The sequence below is a fragment of the Onychomys torridus genome, chromosome 13 (assembly GCF_903995425.1).
Source record: "Onychomys torridus chromosome 13, mOncTor1.1, whole genome shotgun sequence".
NCBI classification, from domain to species: domain Eukaryota; kingdom Metazoa; phylum Chordata; class Mammalia; order Rodentia; family Cricetidae; genus Onychomys; species Onychomys torridus.
The window spans coordinates 58,042,278-58,065,455 of NC_050455.1; the positions used below are offsets into that span (position 1 = coordinate 58,042,278).

General features: G+C 41.1%; 1 protein-coding gene across 11 annotated transcripts in view; it reads left to right on the forward strand.

Annotated features, from left to right (window-relative positions):
• The window catches only part of Tcf4 (transcription factor 4), a 346,375-nt gene that overhangs the window by 322,461 nt on the left and 736 nt on the right, over window positions 1-23,178 (forward strand). For 8 of the 11 annotated variants that reach the window (XM_036204517.1, XM_036204520.1, XM_036204516.1 and 5 more), the window contains 5 exons: window positions 13,111-13,246; window positions 15,273-15,435; window positions 18,738-18,967; window positions 19,792-19,932; window positions 20,150-23,178. The exon at window positions 20,150-23,178 is cut by the window's right edge and continues 736 nt beyond it. In XM_036204517.1, the coding sequence (XP_036060410.1) occupies window positions 13,111-13,246; window positions 15,273-15,435; window positions 18,738-18,967; window positions 19,792-19,928 (666 nt within the window). In that variant the 3' untranslated portion in view covers window positions 19,929-19,932; window positions 20,150-23,178. The remainder of the gene's footprint in view (window positions 1-13,110; window positions 13,247-15,272; window positions 15,436-18,737; window positions 18,968-19,791; window positions 19,933-20,149) is intronic. The other 3 variants (XM_036204518.1, XM_036204524.1, XM_036204525.1) reach the window with 1 other exon arrangement.

A 23,178-nucleotide genomic window follows, 5' to 3' on the forward strand; every position in this document is an offset into this window, starting at 1 on the left:
TCCCACGTCCAATTCAATACACACACGAGGAACTTTTATCAAAGATTCCCGTTCCATGTTAAGGAACTTTTAGTGTTTGGAATCTCAGTCTGAATGTGGTACTCAAGGCATTTTCAGGGTAGACTAGTGAAAATAGATCCTCTCCTGCATCCTCCTCATTCTGTCCAGTAAGTCTTATTTGCTAATATCCATGCCTTCACAATCCTGCTGACACATACTGAACCTGCAATCTATAAACCATAAGCAAGCTTCTGTGATGACTCTGCCCTGGTGTCCTTAGTGCTGTACCTGTCCAGAACTTCACATAACCCCTTTGGATTTCATATTCCAGCCTTCCATCTGTCTTCAGTCTATAGGTCTACTTCATGTCCTCATTCAGTTACATCCTCTGCCAGCTCTATTGTCTGCAGATGTGATGGGCTTCTTTAAAGTCCACTTCAAAGTCACTCATAAAAACGTTGGCCAGGAAAGGACATGGACCAGAAAGCCCTGAGGCTGAAGAGAACATTCATTCTCTCCATACTGGTTCCTGATCTTGGAGTTTTCTGTTACAGCCAGTGCTAACCGCTGATTCTGTTCAGGCAGCCTCTCTTATGATGTCCATCCTGTTACTGTGAGAGTCCAGGCATACACCGCCCCCCATCACCACCACTGTGACTGAGGAAATGGAATTTATCCAGAGGAACTTATTCTTGGTTAAACCAAACCGAGTTCATGGGGCCACTGCTGCCTTGCAGAACACGTAGACACTGTTCAACAACCAGCCTGTTGTTGAATCTCAGCAAGCATCGTAATCTTTAGCATCATATTTGAGACATGACTCTATTACTTCCAGTTTTTATTTTTAAAATTGGAATAGTTGCCTGTCTCTAGGATTCCCTTGTCTCTGCTAATCTCCTTGATTATCAAATATTCCTGAGAGTAGATTAGTAACCTCAAGTGAAAGATTTTTTTCTTCAATATTCCTGTTACACTTTTAAAGGAAACAAAGAGAAGAAAAGAAACTTTACAAAATTCTCTCAAACAGGGATTATTAGTTCAACAATAGAGTCCATAAGCTCATGTCACAATTGTGCTCTGCATTAATTCAGCTAGAGTCAGAGACTTTCTATTCACTCAGTGCCCTGAGACCATTTCACCTCAAGAGCAATGGCCAGAACTCCAATTCCATACACACCACCACATGTTCCACTCGGTACATTTTCTTCGATCTCCCAGAATTGTTTTATTCAAATTCAGGTCCCATGACATGGAGACTGTTAGTCTCTCTTCTTAGATGTGAAACCCAGACCCCTGCTTTATGTGCCCTGGATCAAACAAATCCTGTATCCACGTGCTGTGAGCAAATAAAATGTTAAAATCTTCCCCTATTCCCCATTTTCATATGGGAAAATGAGCTACACATTGCAAACCAACCCTCTCGCTTCATCCTGCTTTCAGTGTTCATTCTTTTCTTCTTAAATAGTAGAGGACAACACGCAGATACCTCCAGTACCCTAGTCACCTTTCTTATTAAGTGTGAGAACACAATGTTACAAATGTTACACATTTGGCATATGAACAATCCTTGCATTGTAAAAAGAGGAAAAAAACAAACTGTGGCGTGGCCTCTGCTTTATCAGAGCAGACCCTTCTGGAGAGAAAAGCGAACATTATCACGTCTGCAACCCCACGTCTTCGTTCACCCCTTGCATCTCGGCTTGCTGTAGATGCAGTAGGGGCTCTTGGAGGTGTGAGAGTCTAGGATTTCATGGGAACTTGTCCTGGCCAACCTACTGTAACACACACACCTCACTTTAGGACAAGGTAGAATGACAGAGTGTCGCAAGTAGTGTTCACACTAGGAAAAGACTGAACTTAGGCCAGAGTCCATGAAGAATTTTAACGGTTCCACAGGAGCATGCTAGAGAAGCCATTGCTAAGCCAGGGCATAAACATGATTTTAAAAAAATTAAAAAGAAAGAAAGGAGCTTATGTGCTCAAAGGGCAATAAGGAAATTGCCTGATGGTAGCCCAGGCTGCTCCAAGCTCCTACTCCACAGAGCAGCAGCTCCAGCAATTGGTTGGCACATTGCACATGAGAGTCCACAGGAAGAGTGAGTTTTCATGTATATTTTTTTTACATCCAAATTAAATTAACTCATGGAATTTTCCACCCTTGGGAATTAAAGTAGCAGTTCATGAAGTAATTTGGTTATGTCATTCATACCAAAACAGAAAATACTGGTGTAGCTTGGCACTGTTTAAAAGCCAAGACTAGGCCTTGGCCATTTTATATTTCTTCAAATTCCATGGCCGCTGTGTTAGTTTAACTTTTATTGTGGCTGTAAATTTTTCAAATCAAAAGTATCCTAGCTGGTTAGAAAACATGTGTTTAAAAGAAAAAAGAGGAAAAACAAAACAAAACTTGTTCTCAGCAAGAATAGGGTTTCGAAAAACATCAGCTTTGGGATTAAAAACTGAAAGGTGGGAAGCTGCATTTTCTGTCAGACCTAATTGGTTGACGTTCACAGTTGTACTTAATTCTAGCTTCCCCTCTACCCATAAATCACCCAAGAACTGTAAAGCTGAGCTTAGCCAAAAGATCTGTCCAATATTAGCAAGTATTGTCGTACAATAGCCACACTCCCTTGAAAGCAGTTAATTGGATGTATTGTGAAAAGCCACAGAACTGAGTTTGCACATTTTCCTTTCACATGCGCCTGCTCCCCAGCTTCTGCACACGCGCAGCTCTGGTGTGGGGCTACAAGTGTGCGAAAGTTTTTGGAGAATGGTTGTCTCTGGGTAATGTTTCTGTAAGCTGCCCAATTTTCCCCCTGTAGACTATATGAGAAACAGCTGGGGTTTGTTTTAAAAGCTGTTTTGAGAACTGTCTGAATCTTGAGATACAGAACTGAGGTCACTGTTGAGGCAGGTGTTCTTGGACAAGTGAGAAAACTGCCAGGGGCCGGCTGGCTGGCTCAGGAATCTGCTGCAGGGGACTTCCTCTTAGAGGAAAAAGTGTTGAAGTTTGCTCCTCTGTGTAGGACACCAACCGGTCTAAGTAAGTAACCGCATTAGCAAGACTGTAAGAAACTGAGAATCTTTGAACACAGCTAGCCCTTGAGTGAATAATTAGCTCAGTATGAAGGAATCCAAAATGGTCATTTCCTCTCCAGGGCTACAGTTCCAAGGATCTGAGGTTCCTCTGCTCCTTGGAGGTTTTAAAGTGCTTGAATTTCCTCTTTAAACACACCACTAGTAAAATAACTACTATTTTAAACAAGGCATGGCCCAAGTGCCGGGGTCTGGCGGGGGAGAGGCTGTTGTTGCTGTTGCTGTTGTTGTTGTTTTGTTTGTTCTGGATACTATCTAAGGAACAAATGAAGCCCACTTGGCAAAATCCACACTGAAGCGGCTTTGAAAAAAAGATAAAACAAGAAACATGAGGAGCCACTAGAAATCAGGGCAGGGCAGGTACCCACTACCCCGAGGATGCGGGAAACAGGCCCCTCCCTAGGGAGCAGCAGTTATTAGCAGCTGTTTATCCAGTCGGGAATTGAGATTAACATTGTAAACTTTTTTTTTTTTTTTTTTTTTTTTTAAGAACTAGAAGAAAATTTGTTTGGGAAGTTGGCTCTGTATATCAAATCTGCCTTGCCAAAAAAAACTTCCTTTCTCAGAACACATGTACTAGAGTTGAGCAATGTTGTGATTCTCTGAGACGCTTAGGATTACCGAAAAGCCTGTCCCCATTAACTAGGACACAAAGGGACTGAGAGATGGAAGGCTTTTGCTGATGGCAATTCCACCATAGTCTTCACAGCACCAAACTAGCTGATGGGGATGTTGCCCCTTCTCCATAAGGACTCAAGGAGTCGTTCTGCCCTTGCCCATGACTTCCTCCGTACTTAGCTTCATCTTTGCGATGGTCAGACATACACAGATCAACTTTCTACACACCTGCTCTTTGCAAGCGACCCTCCATGAAACATTCAACAAGGTGCTTTAGTGCTTGGTTATCCTTTGGTCTCAAAAGAGGAAAGATTCGGGAAAAAAATGGATATTGGCATTTTTTTCTTGATTTAATGCTCCTCTTAATGTCATTTTCTTTTATTAAATCCTTTCTTTTGCTTTTGATCTTATTTATAGCAGCCACTGGTCATATGGAAACCATTACTGTATAGCTGGGAGATGAAAGGCTTCAGTGCAGTTAAATCAGAGTGAATCATTTGAGCCAATAATATGCACATACAGTGAGGTGCCATGTGTGCCCAGAATGCCGTGTGTTCATTTTGTAGCGGACTTGTTGAGCTTTAGAATGGTCTGCACAAAAATCTGCTTTTTGTCAGAGATATGTAATCTGACAATATGAAAACACATGTTAACACACAGCCCTTAGCGGCCTTTGTATGCTGAGAAACAGAGAGATACAGACATACACACAGAGAGAAAGAGAGACAGACAGAGAGACTGTCTAATGCCATTTATTGATGTAAAAATATAAATTTCCCATTACAGCTGGGAGATTATATAATTAGTGTCAAATATCAGACTATTACAGATAGGTTTAGAGAACTACGGTCAAAATCCTCCCTGTCCTTCTAAACTTATCTCAGTTGCCCTGGTTTTCCCAAATAGATATGACTTCATCATCCGTTAAAACCCTCTGTGACCTTGTTCTCTTGTAAGACATCCATCTTATTTTGTCTTATATCATAATGATATTATGCCACCATTATAATGTGTCTGTTAAGTAGTACATGTCTGTCTTTTGTTATTCTTTTTTCCTCTGGGTACCTAAAGAGTGCCTTGCATATGGACATCTGAATGGCATTTGCTAAGTTAAATGGAATGCTTATTATTAGACAGAAACATACAAAAATGGAGATTTGACATTATCAAAGGTTATAAATGTCAGGCCTCTTCTGCTGGATATGTGCCATGTATACCATCATTGGTGTTTAGGGAACATCTACCTACATACTGTAATGATAGTGATGTCCTGTGATCTGGACCCAGGCCCTGACCATGTGGCATTCACAATCCAAGGCAAGCATTGGCTTTATGCATAGCAAAGTTTGAAGTCTGTGCCCAGTGCCATCTGACAGTGTCCTTGAATGTATTTTATGTATGGTGCTTTTAATGACTCAATCAGAGAAGGATTCTCCCTGGGATCAGCAAGGCAATGGCAAAGTGCAGAATTGTGGCCATCAGCACTGTCTTAAGGGGCTAGAGATGAGACGATGGCTTGTGGACCTGATGAAACAGAAGTGATCGAGAGAAGAGACTAATCCACAGTAGTCCTTGGCCCACTAATGTTGGAGGGAAGCCAGCAGATGAGGAGCCATGAGTAGATAGCAAAAGACTCAGATTGATCAATTTAAAAAATAGAAGAACACTGAGATAGTCCCCAGAAGATGGAGATTGTAGATTTGGTCCATAGAACAGTAACTGTACTGAACTTTAACTAAGGGGCCAAATCCTGGGAAAAGAATATAGCATTCCAAAGATGAAGATTTACAAAAAGATGGAAAAGATACATTTCGATCAAATAGGCAAATTTCTTTCTGTCTTTGTTCCTTCTACAGATATTGACTACAGGCGTTTGTTAGGTGCCTCGTCCTGCACAGCTTGGTACTGGAAACCTGGCTGGAGCAAGCGAGGGAGCAAGGACAAGCACAAAAGAAAGAACAGACGTGGACGCAGAACCTGGGATCAAATGGGTTAGGTTTGCTCTGATGGAGCAGTACCCTGTACAGTAACAACCAGAGACTCTGCATGTTTATAATGTATAGCGCAGAGGGAAGGGTTAGCTAGTCTCAGCCAGTTTCTGTAGGTGAGCAGTATCGGGATAGGAATTTCTGGGAGGAGGACACTGTAGTTGCTAGTTTTTGTACACACTCATCAGTCATAAACATCCAACTTGCACATCTTGTCAACAGTGACACTTAGACCAGAGAGAGGTCTGGCCACCACTCTGAGTTTCACCGTGGGTGGAAGGCTTGGCCATCCCCATGGATCGGAGACACCGTTCTTTGACAAGGCCCTCTGTCTGTGTCAGCAATGTACGTTTGCTCAGGACTTGGGCAGCTCTTTACACAGGTACTCAGTGCCCCAGCTTCGCACAGAGAAGGCAACCATAACTAAGAGCTGTGTCATAGAATACCTCTAAGTAACGGGTGGTCTGTGTGACTCCAGAAGGTTGACAGGGCAGTCAGCTGCAAGAGCATTCACACACAGGTACGCTTCAGGGATCTGCCATTACCAGTGTATATAAAAGGGTTCCATTGGCTTCCAAACCAACAAAAAAAGCTGCTTACAGATAACGGCAGGTCCCCACTCTAATCCCCATGCTAGATGGGTGTGACCCACTATAGCTGGCTACAGCTGGATCAATTTTTCAGTTCCATACAGCAGATTTAGTAGCCTGTTGCCTGGAACAGGGGTGGACTGGGCTCCCCCAGCTCCTCCACAGTCCTGACTTGGAACATAGCATCCAGATGTCACCCCCATCGGAGGAAATGAGGTAAAGAGAGTTGGAAGCAGAGGAGAGTGAGGATACAGAAGAAGAAATGAAACGGTTCCACCACATAGGACTTAAGAAAAGAAAAAGGAACTGAATTCAGCCTCCCTCGGTTTACATCTTTGGAAACATATCACAGAATCATTCGTTAGAACCATTTTGATGGCTGGTCCAGCTTGGTGTAGTTGGTCACATGACAGATACGCACTACTAAAGCCACAATTGGTTAGATTCTATGTAAATCATTTTGAAGGGGCTGGACAGATGGCTCAGTGGTTTGATTCCCAGCACCTACACAATGGCTCACCGTCTTTTGTAACTCCAGTCCTTGGGGACCTGAATCTTCTTTTGGACTTTTTAGGCACTACATGCGTGTGGTACATATATGTGAATGCTGGCAAAACACACACACACATAAGTTAAATAAATCTTAAAATTTTTAAATCACCTTGAAAATTATTCTTGAAAATTATTGAGAATAAGCATTAAATAAATCTCTAAGAATTACACAAAAATGAATCATACTAAATTTCAGTCAGACAAACTAATTAAAGCCGTGAAATTTCTGAAAAAAAAATTAGATATTCTCATGAGAGTTATGAAATCATCTCCCAATAGCATTAAAAGAGTCAAGGCAAACAGAGGAACTGGACCCTAACCTGCTTTCAGTGAGAAATTTTTAATTATGGGGTTATTATTTTTTTAAAAGTCTGATTTTTAAAAACTGAGCAAATAGGAAATTATATTTGTGGTTAAAAGATATCTTGAATCTTAGAAATTTCTCCTACAGTGATTGGGTTTTAGAGTTCCATCTTGTTTTCTACAAGACCCCGGGTCTTTGGTATATCCATCACAGTATTGATCCTCTGCTGGCCTTTTATGAGCTTTCAGCTTCATCTATGAACTGCTCAAATTTTTCCATCCAATTTCTACCTCTTTAGAGGATGCACTTTTGCCATAAAGGGAAGGCTGCATCTAGGAGAAGATAAGTTTGCTTTCCTCTAATATGACAGAGATCTAGCAAGGTGATGGAAGCTGAAATTGAGTATCCTTTAACTGTCACATATGAATGACATTTCATGGGAAGATTACCATTGGACACCAAAAATGTTTGCCATGTCGATGTCATAATGGCAGGGAACCACCCAGGTGTGTGTGTGTGTGTGTGTGTGTGTGTGTGTGTGTGTGTGTGTGTGTGTGTGTTTCTAGAAACATGAGAGAAGAGTCAAAAAATAAAAAAAGAATCAGACATCTTTTTGACCCTCTTTTCTTGTTCCTTTCGTACTTTCTGAAAACCGGAAGTCATCAATAACAAACATCGGTTTTCAATAAACCAAAATGTTCCTTTAACATATCTGGTTTTGTGCCATTGTTATGTGGGTCTAGACATGGGTGGATGACGTTTGCCAAAAGTCTCCATCCTGCTCTTTCAGAAGGATTATGGTAGAGTGGGAGGGGCTAGTGTCTGAAAGCCTGTTTGGAAGCAGTTATCTCTGGCGATAACATTAACTAGAATTGAATAACTGCCAAATGAAATTTAATACATTTTCCCATCCATGAAATAGACCTCTTAAATACAACAGAATAATTACTTTCACAATACTCCCTGGAAACAAAGAGAGCGAAAACACTGAATGTCTTTTTTGTTTGTGGTGTTTGTTGTTCGCTTGAGGATAAGGACAAGGGTGTTTACCAAGATGCACCTCGCGTCCCTGAGTAAAATCTGCCTGGCTAGTGGCCACCTAATTTAAAACTGCTTGTCTTTTAAATCTGTTTATATTGGAAGAGTCATGGCAAATATTAAATTCTATTATTTAGTTAGACAGTTTGGCTATGGCCTGAGATGGTCAGCTCTGATTTTTTTTTTCCTGTAATAAAAAAAAATAAAATGCTTCGAATCTGTGCATGTACAGTTATTTACATGCATGTAGTATTTATATATACATATATGTACCTATGAATGTATTATGCTTATGTGTATATATACACACAGTTTTCTAACAAAAGCTCCAGGAGGCAAGCCCCATGTGCCCCTTAACTCACATCCCTCTCCTGGGTGTAATCCATATGCTTAGTGAAATTACTCAATATCATAAGCTTTCTAAGTTAGTTTAGATCTTTTCTAGTTCAGCAACTAGTTGTTGGGTAAGTCACTCAGCCGTTCTTACCCTTAGATTCTCCTCTGAAATGTTTGGCCTGATTTCTATGTCCCTCTAATCCAGTGGTTCTCGACCTTTCTAATGCTGCCACCTTAATAGTTCTTCATGCTGTGGTGACCCCCAACCAAAATATTATTTTGTTGCTACATAATAATTTTGCTATTATTATGAATTGTAATGTAAATATCTGATAGGCAGGATATCTGATATGTGACCCCCGTGAAAGGGTCACTTGATCCCCCCCAGGGGTCACGACCCACAGACTGAGAACCACTTTGCTAGTCCCTTGAACTTATGTTCTATGAATTTAAGGTGTCTAATGTTCTTTAGAAAGTGTGTTATTTAAGTTCCATGTTAGTTGTATGATTCAGAAACACATGTCTAAATGTGTTTCAGTATCCCCCATGATAAACTAAGACAATTTTAATGGCTGTGCCAGAATTTGTGTATATTCTGACCTGAGATCAGAAGTGACTTAAATCTTACTCTGCAGAAACCATCCATGATTTATTGGGTCTGCAGAAGGAGCAAGGCCAAGGCAGCTTTGTTCCCCCACCCCCCCCCCCCAAAAAACCCTTGAACTACCTGAGCACAGAGTGGTCTACTCAGAGTCTGACCCATGCTGTCTTCAAAATAGGGAACTGGTCCTTCAGAGAACCTTGAGTCTCAGAATTGGGAGATGCTCACAGCAGGTACAGAGCCAGGGAGAATGTTCCCAGGGACACCGAGGAAGAGTATGACCTGCAGACAGAAGGGCCAGAACCAGGGGAAAGCAAAGGTTCTCTAGAGAGGCGGAAGTGGGATGAATGTCCCAGAAGAGACAAGGGGCAGCTTTAGCTTCTCAGGCTTCTCTGGGTAGACAAGGGGCAGCTTTAGCTTCTCAGGCTTCTCTGGGCCCCAAACCCAACTCATGGAATCCTTTATAATGAGCTCAAATGAGTTTCTGTTCCATTCTGTCAAAACTCTGCAGTAAATCGGTCATTACATCAGTTTGACAGGGACCGTTGTAAGCTCCTGAGGGAGGGCATCCCTCTGAGTTGTTGACCTCTCTGTCCCTAGCACCTTGTAAAGTGACAGGTGTGAACTGGGAAAATAGTGTCTGATAAGTCAACAGTAATTAAACAAATACACTTGAAAACTTCACTTGTAAGGTAAGTACCTCAAACCACATTACAATATGGCTCCAGAGAGAAGAGTTCATTCGGTAGTAGTAGAATGAACTATTCTCACAAATTGCTTTGAACTCTATTGAATCCAGATGGAAGCTTATCAAAACAGGCATTTAGTAAATAAGAGTTTTCTAAAAACATACAAAATATATCATACTAATAATCAACTCATTGGTTAAAGAATCTTTTTCCTAGTTATATATACATATGCGAAAAGTGATCTCTCTCTCATATGTGCGTGCGTGTGTGAGTGTGTGTGTGAGTGTGTGTGTGTGTGTGTGTGTGTGTGTGTGTGTGTGTCAGCCCCTCTGTTTTAATAGCTGTAATTTTAATGGGTTTGCGCTAGCCTCCACCACCAACCTGCCTTGTTTATATGTGAATAAGATGATGTTTTTAAAAAGAAAAGTAAATTGGGTTGAGACATACTGTCTGTGGTCTAGAAGACAATCAAAGCTAATTCTTCAAATTGGAATATTATTCCACAGCTACAGTCTCCAGCTCGTTACCACATGGAGCTGGATTATTCATTCATGTAACCCAAAATACACATAGTTACAAAGAAAACAGCGACACATCAAAGGCACCGTTGACCCCAGCGTCTCATGTGGGAAATAACTGACATTTGGAATTATCTATAAAAGACAAAAGTAAGGTGACAAGCATCCGTAAAATCCAAAAAATGTACTTGAGACAACTTTATTCCCAAATATAACCTCTGGTATGTCCCACTGTAGTACAGTAAAGGGAGTTAACCCAAAAGAATCTGAACAAAATAGAGATAATGAATACAAAAGCAATCGTCAGTCAAGTTAGCTTGAGGCTTGGGGGTTCTTGAACTTTGTCCACCATCAGTGTTGTATAATATGCAAGTGTTTTTGGTTAAAGCATTTAGTCCTGTGCACAGCTATTGGGTTAGGCACTATTTTCCACATAACATTAGAATGGTTTAGGATAAGCCTGGGGCTCATTCTCTGTGACCTGAAGTGTCACTTGCATCATTTTGCACTTGAGCAACCTATGACATCTACTCCCATCTCACAGGGCAAGCAGAGACCCTGGGACTCTGCCTTCCTCTTTTAACTTTCTAACCCCGACTTTCACACCCAACTGAGATGAAGACTGTCCCAAGGTGAATGGTTGTAGGCCCTTTTTCCCTCTCATGGGAACTAGAAGGGGAAATACTCACTTAGTAACTGTTTTAAATGAAAACCACAAAACATCTTAAATTCTATCACAGGTGCCTTTTAGAAAAGGCTTGTGCCCATCTGGAGAATAGTTGTGAAGGAAGAGGGGCCTTCATCTACACTGAGGTCAATCTCTAGTTGCTTCGGGGGATTCCATCGTAGAACCATCCATTATGGAAATTCAAAATATTTAATGCATTGGGGTTTCCAAAGTAAAAATGACCAATCAAAACCTGCTTGCAAAGTGACTGCTATTTTTGTTCCAAAGGAAAATAAAATGCATAAAGTATAAGTAAGACGTGTTTGAAGGACTAAGTGGTCATGTCCTGTCTGCAGGAGAAGATCTGAGTACAGAGAAAGGCTGGGTATGCATCTGCCTGGTTAGCCTAGAAAGAGAACTTATCTTCTGTGGAACTCTAGTACTGACCCTGGGGGTCTACTGCCATGTCAATCTGTGTTCAAAACAGAATGGGCTGCTCCAGAAGGTGAGCAGGGTTCTTATAGTACATCTGAAGAAGCCTTCTGGAAACTCAGTGACTGCCATTCAGAAAGTTCCTGTTGAACACAGGAATGAATACAGGCACCTAGTGCATAGAACTGAACTGCCCCATGTTGCAGCAGAAACACTCATTTACACTTAGGGCTTTTGAGTTCTTTACTGCTCCAGCTGTGCTTGGAATCTAAACACTAACAGGAATGTATGTGATCTTCCTTCCCTGTCCTGAACTGTTTGTTTTTCTATTACTTTGGAGTGTGTGTGTGTGTGTGTGTGTGTGTGTGTGTGTGTGTGTGTGTGTATGTAGTATGTGGATAGTTTGGCAGGGTCTGTATATGTGTGAAGGTGATACAAAAATCCTTGGCTGCTCTGAGTATATGGTAGTTTTGTTTTACATCTTTGGAAATAATTATTTAAAACATGGTGGTAAAAGACTGAAGATTTTTGCTTTGTGTTTTTCTATTTTTATTAGGAAAGTAAATGTTGATTCACAGTGGTATAAATTCATGGACAAATGCTTTTTAGAGTTAGACCCACTCTCTGGCATAAATACTCACTGGATAGTGGGCTGACTAAATAGCCACTTGGAAATGCAGAGGCAAATGTGAGTGCTTCCCTTCCCCTGGTTTACAAATGCTTAATGATTTTACCCCAAGGCAAGTGCTACAAAGTCAGCAACCACACTGCCAGTCTCTGAGCCCTGGAGTAGGCAGTCCGACTTCATAAAACTCAGTGGTATTCTTTTTAAATCGAATAACCACACTGAACTCTATCATTTTTTTCTTGGAAGCATAAAGAGTATTTACAGTATCGTGTCTTTTTTAGGATCCAAGTAGTGGAGATGGGGGGAAGCTGGAAAAATGTCCAAACATCCTCACATAGCAATGATGGCATTACTGGTGTGTTTAATAAAACCTTTATTGGTACATTTTCCGGTGTGGTGGCATTGGCAGAAACAGTTCCCCTTTGGATTGAGGACTCAGTGGCTGATGAAATACAGTGAACATTAATTGGGAATGGGCTGCCAGTTTTGGAAAGCCAGGTGACATTTTATGAGGTTTGCACTGAGCAGGGGCTCTGTCCCATACTGCCTGAGCCTCCGCTGTCAGAGACTTAGCTGGCAGTGTGGGGGAAAGAACATGGCAGGCCTGAGAATCTTATCCCCTGAAATGAAAGTCGAATGCCAAATTGAAATTCCTGTAGGATTTCCGATAGCAATGGGGGAATTGAGAAGCCCACAATTAAGCATATGGGCATTAAGATAATTGTCAGATCTGTTGGCGGACATGATAGAAGACAGATGGGTACGAATCAGTGCGCTCCACTGCAGCACCCTGGGAGACAATTTGACGTTTTACCTGCCTGAGCTACTCTGCCATATTTGTCACTGGATGTAAGGCATGGCATCTTACTGAGTGTTAAGTGTTGAGCTTTTTTTTTTTTTTGTACAGAACTGTAGGTGCGTGAGCAGTCCTTCAGCGCCCTCTAGTGAAATGCATTGAGAGGATGGCTTGTCACAGGCCACCCTTACTGCCACCCCTGGAAAAGAGTCCCTCCAGGCCAGGCTCAGCACTCAAGGTTGCTTTTGTTGTTTCAGGTTGGGGCCCACCGTGAAGATGGCGTGGCCCTGCGAGGCAGCCATTCTCTCCTGCCAAACCAGGTTCCGGTTCCACAGCTTCCTGTCCAGTCTGCAACTTCCCCTGACTTGAACCCACCCCAAGACCCTTACAGAGGTAAGTCACCTCAGAAGGCACTCTGACCTTTGCGAAACAATAGACTTCACATTGATGTCAAGTGTCCTGGGCAGCATCTTGGAGGTCCCGGCTGAAAACAAAGGACCAAATTCGGTACAAAAGTGGTAAATAATGGGAAAGTAGCTAGAATTTATTTGGCCAGCTAATTGTGTTCTTCCGTAACTGTTTTCCTCAGACATCCTCTGATAGCCTAGACCCAGATCAGTAGGGAATGAGAGAGACAACAGGCTGGTGAGAGGAAATTTTATTTTAGCTATTTCCACATTTGACTCATTCTGTTCCTCTAATATGGTTAGTTGTGGCCTGAAAATGATGTTTCAAAATGGATAGGAAGGAAGTTGTTGTTGTTGTTGTTGTTGTTGTTGTTTAAGATGGAAGGAAATGTATATACAATAAAAACAAAAAAAGGGGAAACGATGAACTGGGTTGGATGTCTTTTGCTCTGGAGAGATCAAGCTCTATAACAATGTGTGTGTGCCCCTCCCCCATTACGAGGACTTTTCATGTCCCCAAGGAAGTTTTTCTACAAAGACTAAACCTGGGTCCCACTTCCTGTGGGCCAGATGAACAATGTTCGCTTATGGTGTCTTCTTCTTCTCTCCATGTTTGAAATAAACAAGATAATACTGCCTTGGGAATTCCTATAACCAGGTTTTCAGTTGTTAACCAATACAAATATTGAATACTTTTTATAGATACAGGTGTGTAGTTCATTTTTAGACAAGGAATGGTGACCCCATGGCTTTTCTCTTACTCTTGGTTATATGGTTTTCAAACTGTAGCCTGGGAGTCTAATTAAGATGCAGATCTGGATACTGTAGCAGTGGGACCCTGCATTGCTCAGGGCTCCCAGATGGGAAGGATGCTCCTGGTCAGTGAAACTAATTCTGAGTCACAAGTTTTTAGAGTACACAGATTCTAAAATGGAAGGATCTTTGTGACAGACGTACATCAGCCTGAGAACTAGATTTCATTAAGGTCATGTTTTAAATGAAGTATGAAGGCCAGGGAGTGGTTAAGAGTGCTTGATGAGCAACACTAAGACCCTGAATTTAAATGTCAGCACCCTCATAACAACCTGAGCAATTCTGTACACACCTATAACCCTAACTCCCAGGGGAGGGGACACAAGAGGACCACTGGAGCTTGCTGGCTTCCAGACTAATCAAGAAAACATGAGTTCCAGGTTTTAGGGAGAGATCCTGCCTCAAAACAATAGGCAGAAAGTGATAGAGAAGGACACCAGGTGCCCTCTTCTGGCCTCCTTGTGAGAACAGGTGTGTCCACAGGCACATACATGTGAGTATACTTTCACAGAGACACATACAAACAAATAAGTAACCTTTCAAATGTTGTATGAACATTCGCGGTGGAGATGGAGATAAGTTAAAATTCCAGATTTCTCCTCTGAGCAATTGCACCCCCTTCCATAGGTACCCTTTTTAAATGCTGATTACTCCTCCAACATAAGAGAAGCTTAATTTCAGAATATCATTAGGGTATCTATTGAAGCCTTGACTGCACATATTTAGAGCACTCCCTGGGAATTATATTTTAAGGACATTTTTCTATTAAATCATTGCATATGGAAGAAACTCAATATAATAGCTGATATTTACTCGGGTTCTTAATCAGAACATTGAGGTGTATGATTTTCATGATTATGATTTTCATTGCAATTAAGTTGATGTTTTGTAGACAGTGAAATTACCATCTACTCCAAAAGATTGCAAAATAGAATTTAACCTCAGAGCCGATGCAAGGGGAACTTGTTTCCACAGGTGCATTTCTGAAACTTCACCAGACAGCACAGCAAAGATTGCGAATCTGCAGGATGGCTTGTCTGGCTGGAGGCTCTGCGTTTCTGGGGTCAATGTACTTACGCATAGAATTCTGGACATCAGCTGATCTCTGTTTCTTTCTTTCTTTCTTTCTTTCTTTCTTTCTTTCTTTCTTTCTTTCTTTCTTTCTTTCTTTCTTTCTTTTTAATTTTGTTTTTCTGTAGGAATGCCACCAGGTCTTCAGGGCCAGAGTGTGTCTTCTGGCAGCTCCGAGATCAAATCTGATGATGAGGGCGATGAGAACCTGCAAGACACAAAATCTTCTGAGGACAAGAAATTAGATGACGACAAGAAGGATATCAAATCAATTACTAGGTCAAGATCTAGGTAACAGTATATAATACTGTCGCTTCATTTAATTCCTTTATTGGACTTTGATGAAGTGAACAGAACAGGAAGAAACTTCTCAGTTTTTTCCTGGCAGGTAAAGCCTCAGATGAAAAGAAAATGGAAGGCCTGTCCTAGAAGTATTTCCGGTATCATTTAAGATACCAGTATTCTAGTGAAACCTAAGTGCCTTTGAATCTACAAATTCGGACCTAATGCTAATTGCACACCATAAAATTATTTGTACTTGATTCAAGTGAAAACAGTTTCTTGTTAAAACTGTCTTCTTCAAATTTGGTCAGAAGTGTTTTTACCCAAAATATTTCTAAAAAGGAGATTTTTAGCCATGTTAAAGAGTCAATTGATTGTATGTACAACTGTAAGTTTTTTTTTCTTATCTTCAAAGTGAAAAAAATTCTGATTTCCTAGTTTTATCCTAAACAGGTTGCTGCATGTAAAATAAATTCTAATGTCGCCCCCCCCCCCCCATGCTACTAAAAACACAACTGCAGGGAAATAGCTTCAAGTTGATGTTCTTGAATGTTTGGTGTCTTTGAATTCAATGTGTATCTTTAAACTTGAGTCTGGTAATGAGACAGTTTAGGATTCCTCGGGACCCATATGCATTGCCTTCATTGCTTTGGGTTAATTTTCTTTGCAGATTACCCAGTTGTGCCAAGACTTCAGCTTCTTTTGAAGGTTGTGGTTCTCGGGGCCACAGCTGGTGTCTTTCATGAGTCAAGTCCACATGCCTTTTCCTCTCTTTATAACTGTCATGACAAGTCACATTCTCTGTCCTGCTACTAAGATGCTCAGGGCTTCTATCTTGGCTCTCTCTCATCATTGCAGTTTCCTGATTTGTGGCCACATTGGCAAGAAACCCTTGGGTGGGAATTTCACATCCTGAACAGCTTCTCTGTTAGCCACAGCAGTTCTTGGTAACTTGTTGGCCATAACATATACATATTCATTGGTTCTTGGAAGTTTCAGAACATCATTTTACTTGCCACTAACAAGTGTCTTCTTATTAACAGTCATCCTCATGCTGTTCCTAGTGTATGCCTTGCAGAGTCTGCAGTGAGGTGGTGCTCTTCAAATCTAGTTTATGGCCATGAGCAATTTATTTATGTGACTGACAACTTCTAATTAGTCATTAGCCTGAAAACTTTCAAAGGAGAGCTTCCCGTTTCCCGGTTCCCCCTATGTAAGGTTTGACACATGGTCCCTGTCTAAAAATATCGCCAGTCTTCTGCTTCAGAATAGGCCTACTGGAGACTCAACTATTCCTTTGTGCATAATGGTATGCAGGAACAATATAATCGCAGGCTGCATTCCCTTACCACCAGCAGAAATTCTGTGAGAGGGAAAAGGAAAAACCAGGAAGAAAATGTGGAAGCAAAAAAAAAAGAGAGGGCTTGCACTAGCCTTCAGTGGGCGATGCGCTCGCTGAGGCATCACGAAGTCCAACTTTGCAGCATTTCCCACCACCTTGCCCCAACAGGCACTCTTCTGTGTGAGCATCCTTACATCCCTCAAGTACTTCACAGAGTTGAAGAGTGCCTCTCCCGGGTAGGACACCCCTAGGGTAACAGGCCCTGTTTGTACTGTGGATGCCACCTGAGGACTTTCTTCTCTCCTATTTTTTATTAGCATATCTTCATTGTCCACAGTGATGGGTTTCATAATGGTATTTCCTGTCAAGTCCACTTTGAACATTTTCATACTCTCCTGTTCTTTGCTTCCTTTCAGGATCCTACGGTCTCCCCATTTCTACTTTTTCCTGTGTTGGGAAAACTAGAAAACCACATGCAGAAGGGTTACACTGGGTCTCCTGACTATCACCCTGTACAAAAAAAAAAAAAAAAAAAAAAAAAGTTCAAATTGGGTGGAAGACCCTGTTGTAAAACCTGAGACTAGAAAGAAACAGGGGATGATACAGGCATGTGCAAGGGCATTCTAAATGGGACTCCAAGAGCTCAGGGACAGACCACATGGGAGGGCCACACCCATTTGGAGTCAGCATCCATTTCATGCACAGTGAAGAACTAATCTTCCACATCTTCAGTTCTGATTCATCGTCTTGACTCTTTGAACAATATGGGCTTAGGGGATTTTAAGCTTCTGTTCAAGGTTCTGTATCTAGTAGCTTGGACTGAAAGTCTCTCTCTCTCTCTCTCTCTCTCTCTCTCTCTCTCTCTCTCTGTCTGTGTGTGTGTGTGTGTGTGTGTGTGTGTAATATTTCCTCCCCCCCCTTAATGCTTCTCAAATCCAGAGAAGATTTTTATTCATGGTATCTCATCTGGAGTTTTTTGTTTTGATGAGTCTTTTTCTCCCCCAACTCTCTTTTCTTTATTATATCCCTCAAAATGTTTGCCATCCTGGGTCCATGTGTCCATCTGTAAGAGACACATTTTCGAGATGATTCATCCGCCTATTCACCTTCAAGAGCAAAGTCTTAGAAGGGTCACTATGACCACCAGAGATGGTCAGACCCGACCTTATGCATATTGAACCCATTGTTTTGTGATGAGTCACAGAATATTTTAGTTCTAACAGAGAATCTTCTTTGGCTTCCTTTGTGACTCACAGAGCTCTTGGCCAGTTAGTTATACAGAGGAGTTGTATGGGTTTTGTATTGTATCAGGTTTCCTCAACTTATTTTGGAGATCATAAGCATCCATAATATGAAAGACCACAGAAATCATGCCCTCCTCCCCCGCCCAACTTTTCATTTAACGTCTAGGGGAAAGAAGACTCGGGAATCAGACCGTCAGTGGTTTGGATGATCTTTGGAGGTGGACACTGTCTGCTGTCTGATGTTTCTAGTTCATATTCCTGTTAACATGGCTTGTATTGACTATGATCAAAAAAAATCTGTCTCTCACTTATTTTCTGTCCATTTTACATATCACGGTATGAAAATTTTCCAAAGATTGTTTAAGTAATTGTGTTTTCATAAGTATAAGTTAATCCTGGGTCACTGTCTGCATTAAGACTGAGTAGTGCATATTACATAGTGCATGAAATCTTCATTCCCCTTCTGGGTCCCCAATAACAACAGGATGGACACCCTACTACCCTGCTGGAGCCCAGATCATCCTCCTCTGTTTGATTTGGGTAAAATCCCTGGGAGGAACCAAAAGTTTTGTGTGTGCATTTCCTAAACCAACCCCAAGGTCAGATGAAGGTCAAATGGATACATTTCCACCAAGGATGGACCTGACGAGTCTCAACGAAAATGTAATACAGATACGTCTTTCCCCTACACCATCAGTCAAGGTCCCATCCCTCTCGCCCTACAGCAATAACGATGATGAGGACCTGACCCCAGAGCAAAAGGCAGAACGTGAAAAGGAACGGAGGATGGCTAACAATGCCCGTGAGCGCCTGAGGGTCCGTGATATCAATGAGGCTTTCAAAGAGCTGGGCCGCATGGTGCAGCTCCACCTGAAGAGTGACAAGCCACAGACCAAGCTCCTGATTCTCCACCAGGCCGTGGCTGTCATCCTCAGCCTGGAGCAGCAAGTGCGAGGTCAGGAGATAGATGCTTAAGCACCCTCCAAAGAATTGCTAGGATGCGGGACTGTATCGAAAGCCATCTCTTGTAATTAAGTTGTAGAGTGTTTTTTGTAACTAGTGTTATATTACAGCTTTTCTGTTTGTGCTGTCAATCATCAGACAGGATCAGCCAACCTAGTTTCATTCTTTTCTTTTGTGGGGTAGATATGTGTGGGTACAAGTGTATGTGTGTGTGTTATATGTGTATGTAAGTCAAAAGTTGTTAGCGTGAAGCATCGTTCCTCAGGGGCTATTGATCTTGTTTCCTGAGACCAGGCTTTGTCTGGGACCTAGGGCTTGTCAGTTAGACTAGGTTTGGCTAGCCAGTGAGCCCCAAGGATCTGCCTATCTCTGTGCCAGTGCTGGATTACAAGCTTGCCACCACATGTAGCCGTTTATGTGGGTGCTGGGTCCCGAACTCAGTCCCTTATGCTTGCACAGTAAGAATGAGCTATTGTCCTAGCTCATCTTTATAAATCATTGTTGCCATTATTTTGAGGAAGGGTCTTATTGTATAACTCAGTCTAGCCTAAAACTGTATAGCAGAGACTGACCTTAAATTTACAGTTTTCCTGGCTCTGCCTCTCAAGTGCAGGGACTTTAGGTCTAAGCCTTTCTGCCTGCCTCCATGCTGTACAGTTGAGATTATGTGTGCAGTGGATGCATGGCCTACCAGTGTACCATCCCCTCACCCAGCAACGTGAAATGGAATCTGAGTGTCTGGCATGGCCATGGGGTGCTTCTCCACTCTCTGCTGAGCCCTGCTGACTGGATGCCCTGTGCTTTCCTATCCCACAGAAAGGAATCTGAACCCAAAAGCTGCCTGCCTGAAAAGAAGGGAGGAAGAGAAAGTGTCCTCAGAGCCTCCCCCTCTGTCCTTGGCTGGTCCACACCCTGGGATGGGAGATGCAGCGAATCACATGGGACAGATGTGAAAGGGTATGCTGGGTCTTTTGTCCACTATCACTGCCCACAGCTCTCAGTGGCATACAAGCCAGAAACAACTGGTCTTACCCAGATTAGCCAGTATTTTTTCTTTTCTTGAAAAAAAGAGGGCTGAAAAATTGGGAAAAAAAACCAAAAAACAAAAACAAAAAAAAACCCAAACTTTTCCTGTCACCATACTAATTATTTTTTTCTCCTTTTCCTTTCTCAGGTCCAAGTTGCCACCTTGCTTCATTAAAACAAGAGACCACTTCCTTAACAGCTGTATTATCCTAAACCCACATAAACACTGCTCCTTAACCCCTTTTTTTGTAATATAAGACAAGTCTGAGTAGTTATGAATCGCAGACGCAAGAGGTTTCAGCATTCCCAATTATCAAAAAGCAGAAAAACAAAAAAAGAAAGAAAGAAAGAAAGAAAGAAAGAAAGAAAGAAAGAAAGAAAGGAAAAGTGCAACTTGAGGGACGACTTCTTTAACATATCATTCTGAATGTGCGAAGCGGTATGTACAGGCTGAGACACAGCCCAGAGACTGAACGGCAATCCTTCCACACTGTGGAGCAATGCATTTGTGCCTAAACTTCTTTTGGAAAAAAAAAAAATATAATTAATTTGTAAGTCTGAAAAAAATATTTAATTTAAAAAAATTGTAAACTTGCAATAATGAAAAAGTGTACTTCTGAAGAAAACGACATGAACGTTTTTGTTGGTATTCAAGTCAGCTAGTGTTTCTAATGACCGGATATTGGATAGGGGAAGCCCGGCTACCCTCATAACAAAACCAGCAAACGTCCTGATGGCAACGAAGTGATGACATTAGCCATTCCTTAGGGTAGGAGGGACAGATGGATGTTATAGACCTATGACAAATATATATATAAATATATATATAAATATATATTAAAAATTTAGTGACTATGGTAAGCTTTTGTTCATTTGTTTCAGACTTTTTTCTCCTGTAAAAAAATAGTACTGATTAACTTTTTTAAAAGAAAGATTTTACTGTAAATATGGATTTTTTTTTTTTTTTTGGTCTGATTTTTGTCCTTTTCCCCAGTTTGTTATCGTAACCTGTAGTGCCAACTCTGCTTCCGGAGGGGCGGTGCAGGACGGAAGTGCTGACCCTGATGTTGCTTCTCATTCATAAATAGTAGAAAGTTGTTTCTCCAGTCTTTTGGGAACACAGGACTTAAAAATCACATCATGTGTAGAAATTACATGCAGCATTGCCCAGGCAAGGCAAAAAGAGTTTGTCCGGCTTGTGGCGCTGCCCTTGCGACCCTCTCCTGGGATTTTCAGAGGTACACGGTTAGAATGCTACAATGTTACCACTGTGCCTTCCAATGTTTATATCATCGGAAACATAACATAATCAAAGTGGCTGTGATTTAACAAAACGATTCAAGTGTTACCTACCTGTGTAGCCGAAGTAGTGTGCAGTGAGGCGTTTCTGAATACATGGTCAGATTTTTGGAAAAAATACAAAAACTTAAAAAAAAAAAAAAAAAAAAGTCAAGTTCAAAAACCGTCAAATGAGAAAATTGCAAGTAGTGTGACCGAGCTGATTGATTTTGTTGCTTTCTTTCTTTCTTTCTTTCTTTTTTTTTTTCAAAATGGGTTTACTAAAAAGTAGATGACTTACTTGCCTCCTCCTTCGTCTGAAAAATGCCAACCAATCATGCAGCATTATAACAAGCCTTATAAGTCCTGAAGCATTAAGTTGCACTTTTATGAGGAGGGGTAGTGCAGTATTCTCTGGCCAGTATGAATGAAGTTTATACTTAACATTTGATAGAAACATAGATCAAACTATGGCACAGCAACTCATCAGATAGCTAGCGTTGACTCTGGGCACAACTGAACCAATTCCCATCCGAAATCTTCCTAATGGTTGACTTTGGTGTGTAGTGCAGTATACAAGTAGTGCTTCTACTTAAGCATCTGTCAGCATCCTTTCGTCTCTAACTGGTTTCTATTTTTACAGCCACACAATCTTGGCATGTATTAAGAAAAAAAATCCCTGTTGAAGTAGTTTTTCCACCTATCAGCACTGAGTAAATGCCATAAATCCATGGAAATGGTCTAAATGCCCCATCTGTTTTACCAGTTCCGTAGTGATGAAACACATTTGTAAATTTTATGCAACCAATGGCAAACCTATCATTATTTTGAAACTGTGTATGTAAAAGTTATATTTTTACATGTAGACTCTTGTTATTATGTGTTTTAATACATTGTATCAAGTTTTTTGTTTTTTTTCTAAACTGTGTGGTTTAAAAAAAAAGTCATTTAAATGAAATAGTGAGCTACAAGAATCTGAAATTTATGTTCATTTCCGAAAATGTAAGAACAAATAAGATAGTTACCACGTGGTCACCTTTACAAACCCATAAACATTTTGATTAGCTGTGTGTGTGTGTGTATGTGTGTGTGTGTGTGAGTGTATGTGTGTGTGTGTGTGTGTGTGTGTGTGTGTGTGCGCACGCATGCGTGTTGAAAACTGTAAATATGTTCAGTAGTGATAAAACTAAAATGCTTTGATTTGTTGATAAGTTCCTAAAATGTGGAGGTGGATTGAAAACGTAGGAGAATAGCAGAAATCAAATTTCATGAAAAGTTCTTCGGGGGCTTTCTTGTGAAATATGCGAACAAAGGGGCTCAAAGAAGAGCATGAAAGACAATAATGTACACTCCCCTCCTCCCTAAATGATGGAAACCATGTGTACTTGTTCTCTCCCCCATGTTAAAGATTTCCTTTTCGTGATCCATTCTGCACTCACTTTGTATAGTCTACCAAGGCGGGTATCCCTAGGAACATTATTATTATATAGGAAGCAGGTATACTCTGATCACATTCAGGATAAGTGTATAGAAGAGAATATGGTGTTTACTCTAGGGAACTGGAAATACTCCCTGCATTGATGTACATTTTCAGAATGGCACTTTTGATACATGTTATCGTAAAGGTGCTTACTAAAGCTGAATTAAAAGTTTTTCAAATCTGTAAACAAAGCAAAAAATTAAATTATAGTCATTTGATTTTTTTTTCAATTGGTGCTTTTATATTCTGTTCTCACTCAAACAGAGGAAAAGCTGCGATTTCTTGTTCACCAGCTTTGATGTATTCATTACTTGGTAATGTAATACAGCTATTGTCAAATTCCTTTTGGAAATAAGCAAAAGACTCCCTAAAGGCCACCAGAAGCTGCTGGCTGCATTCTGCTCGGTGGAGAAAGATGA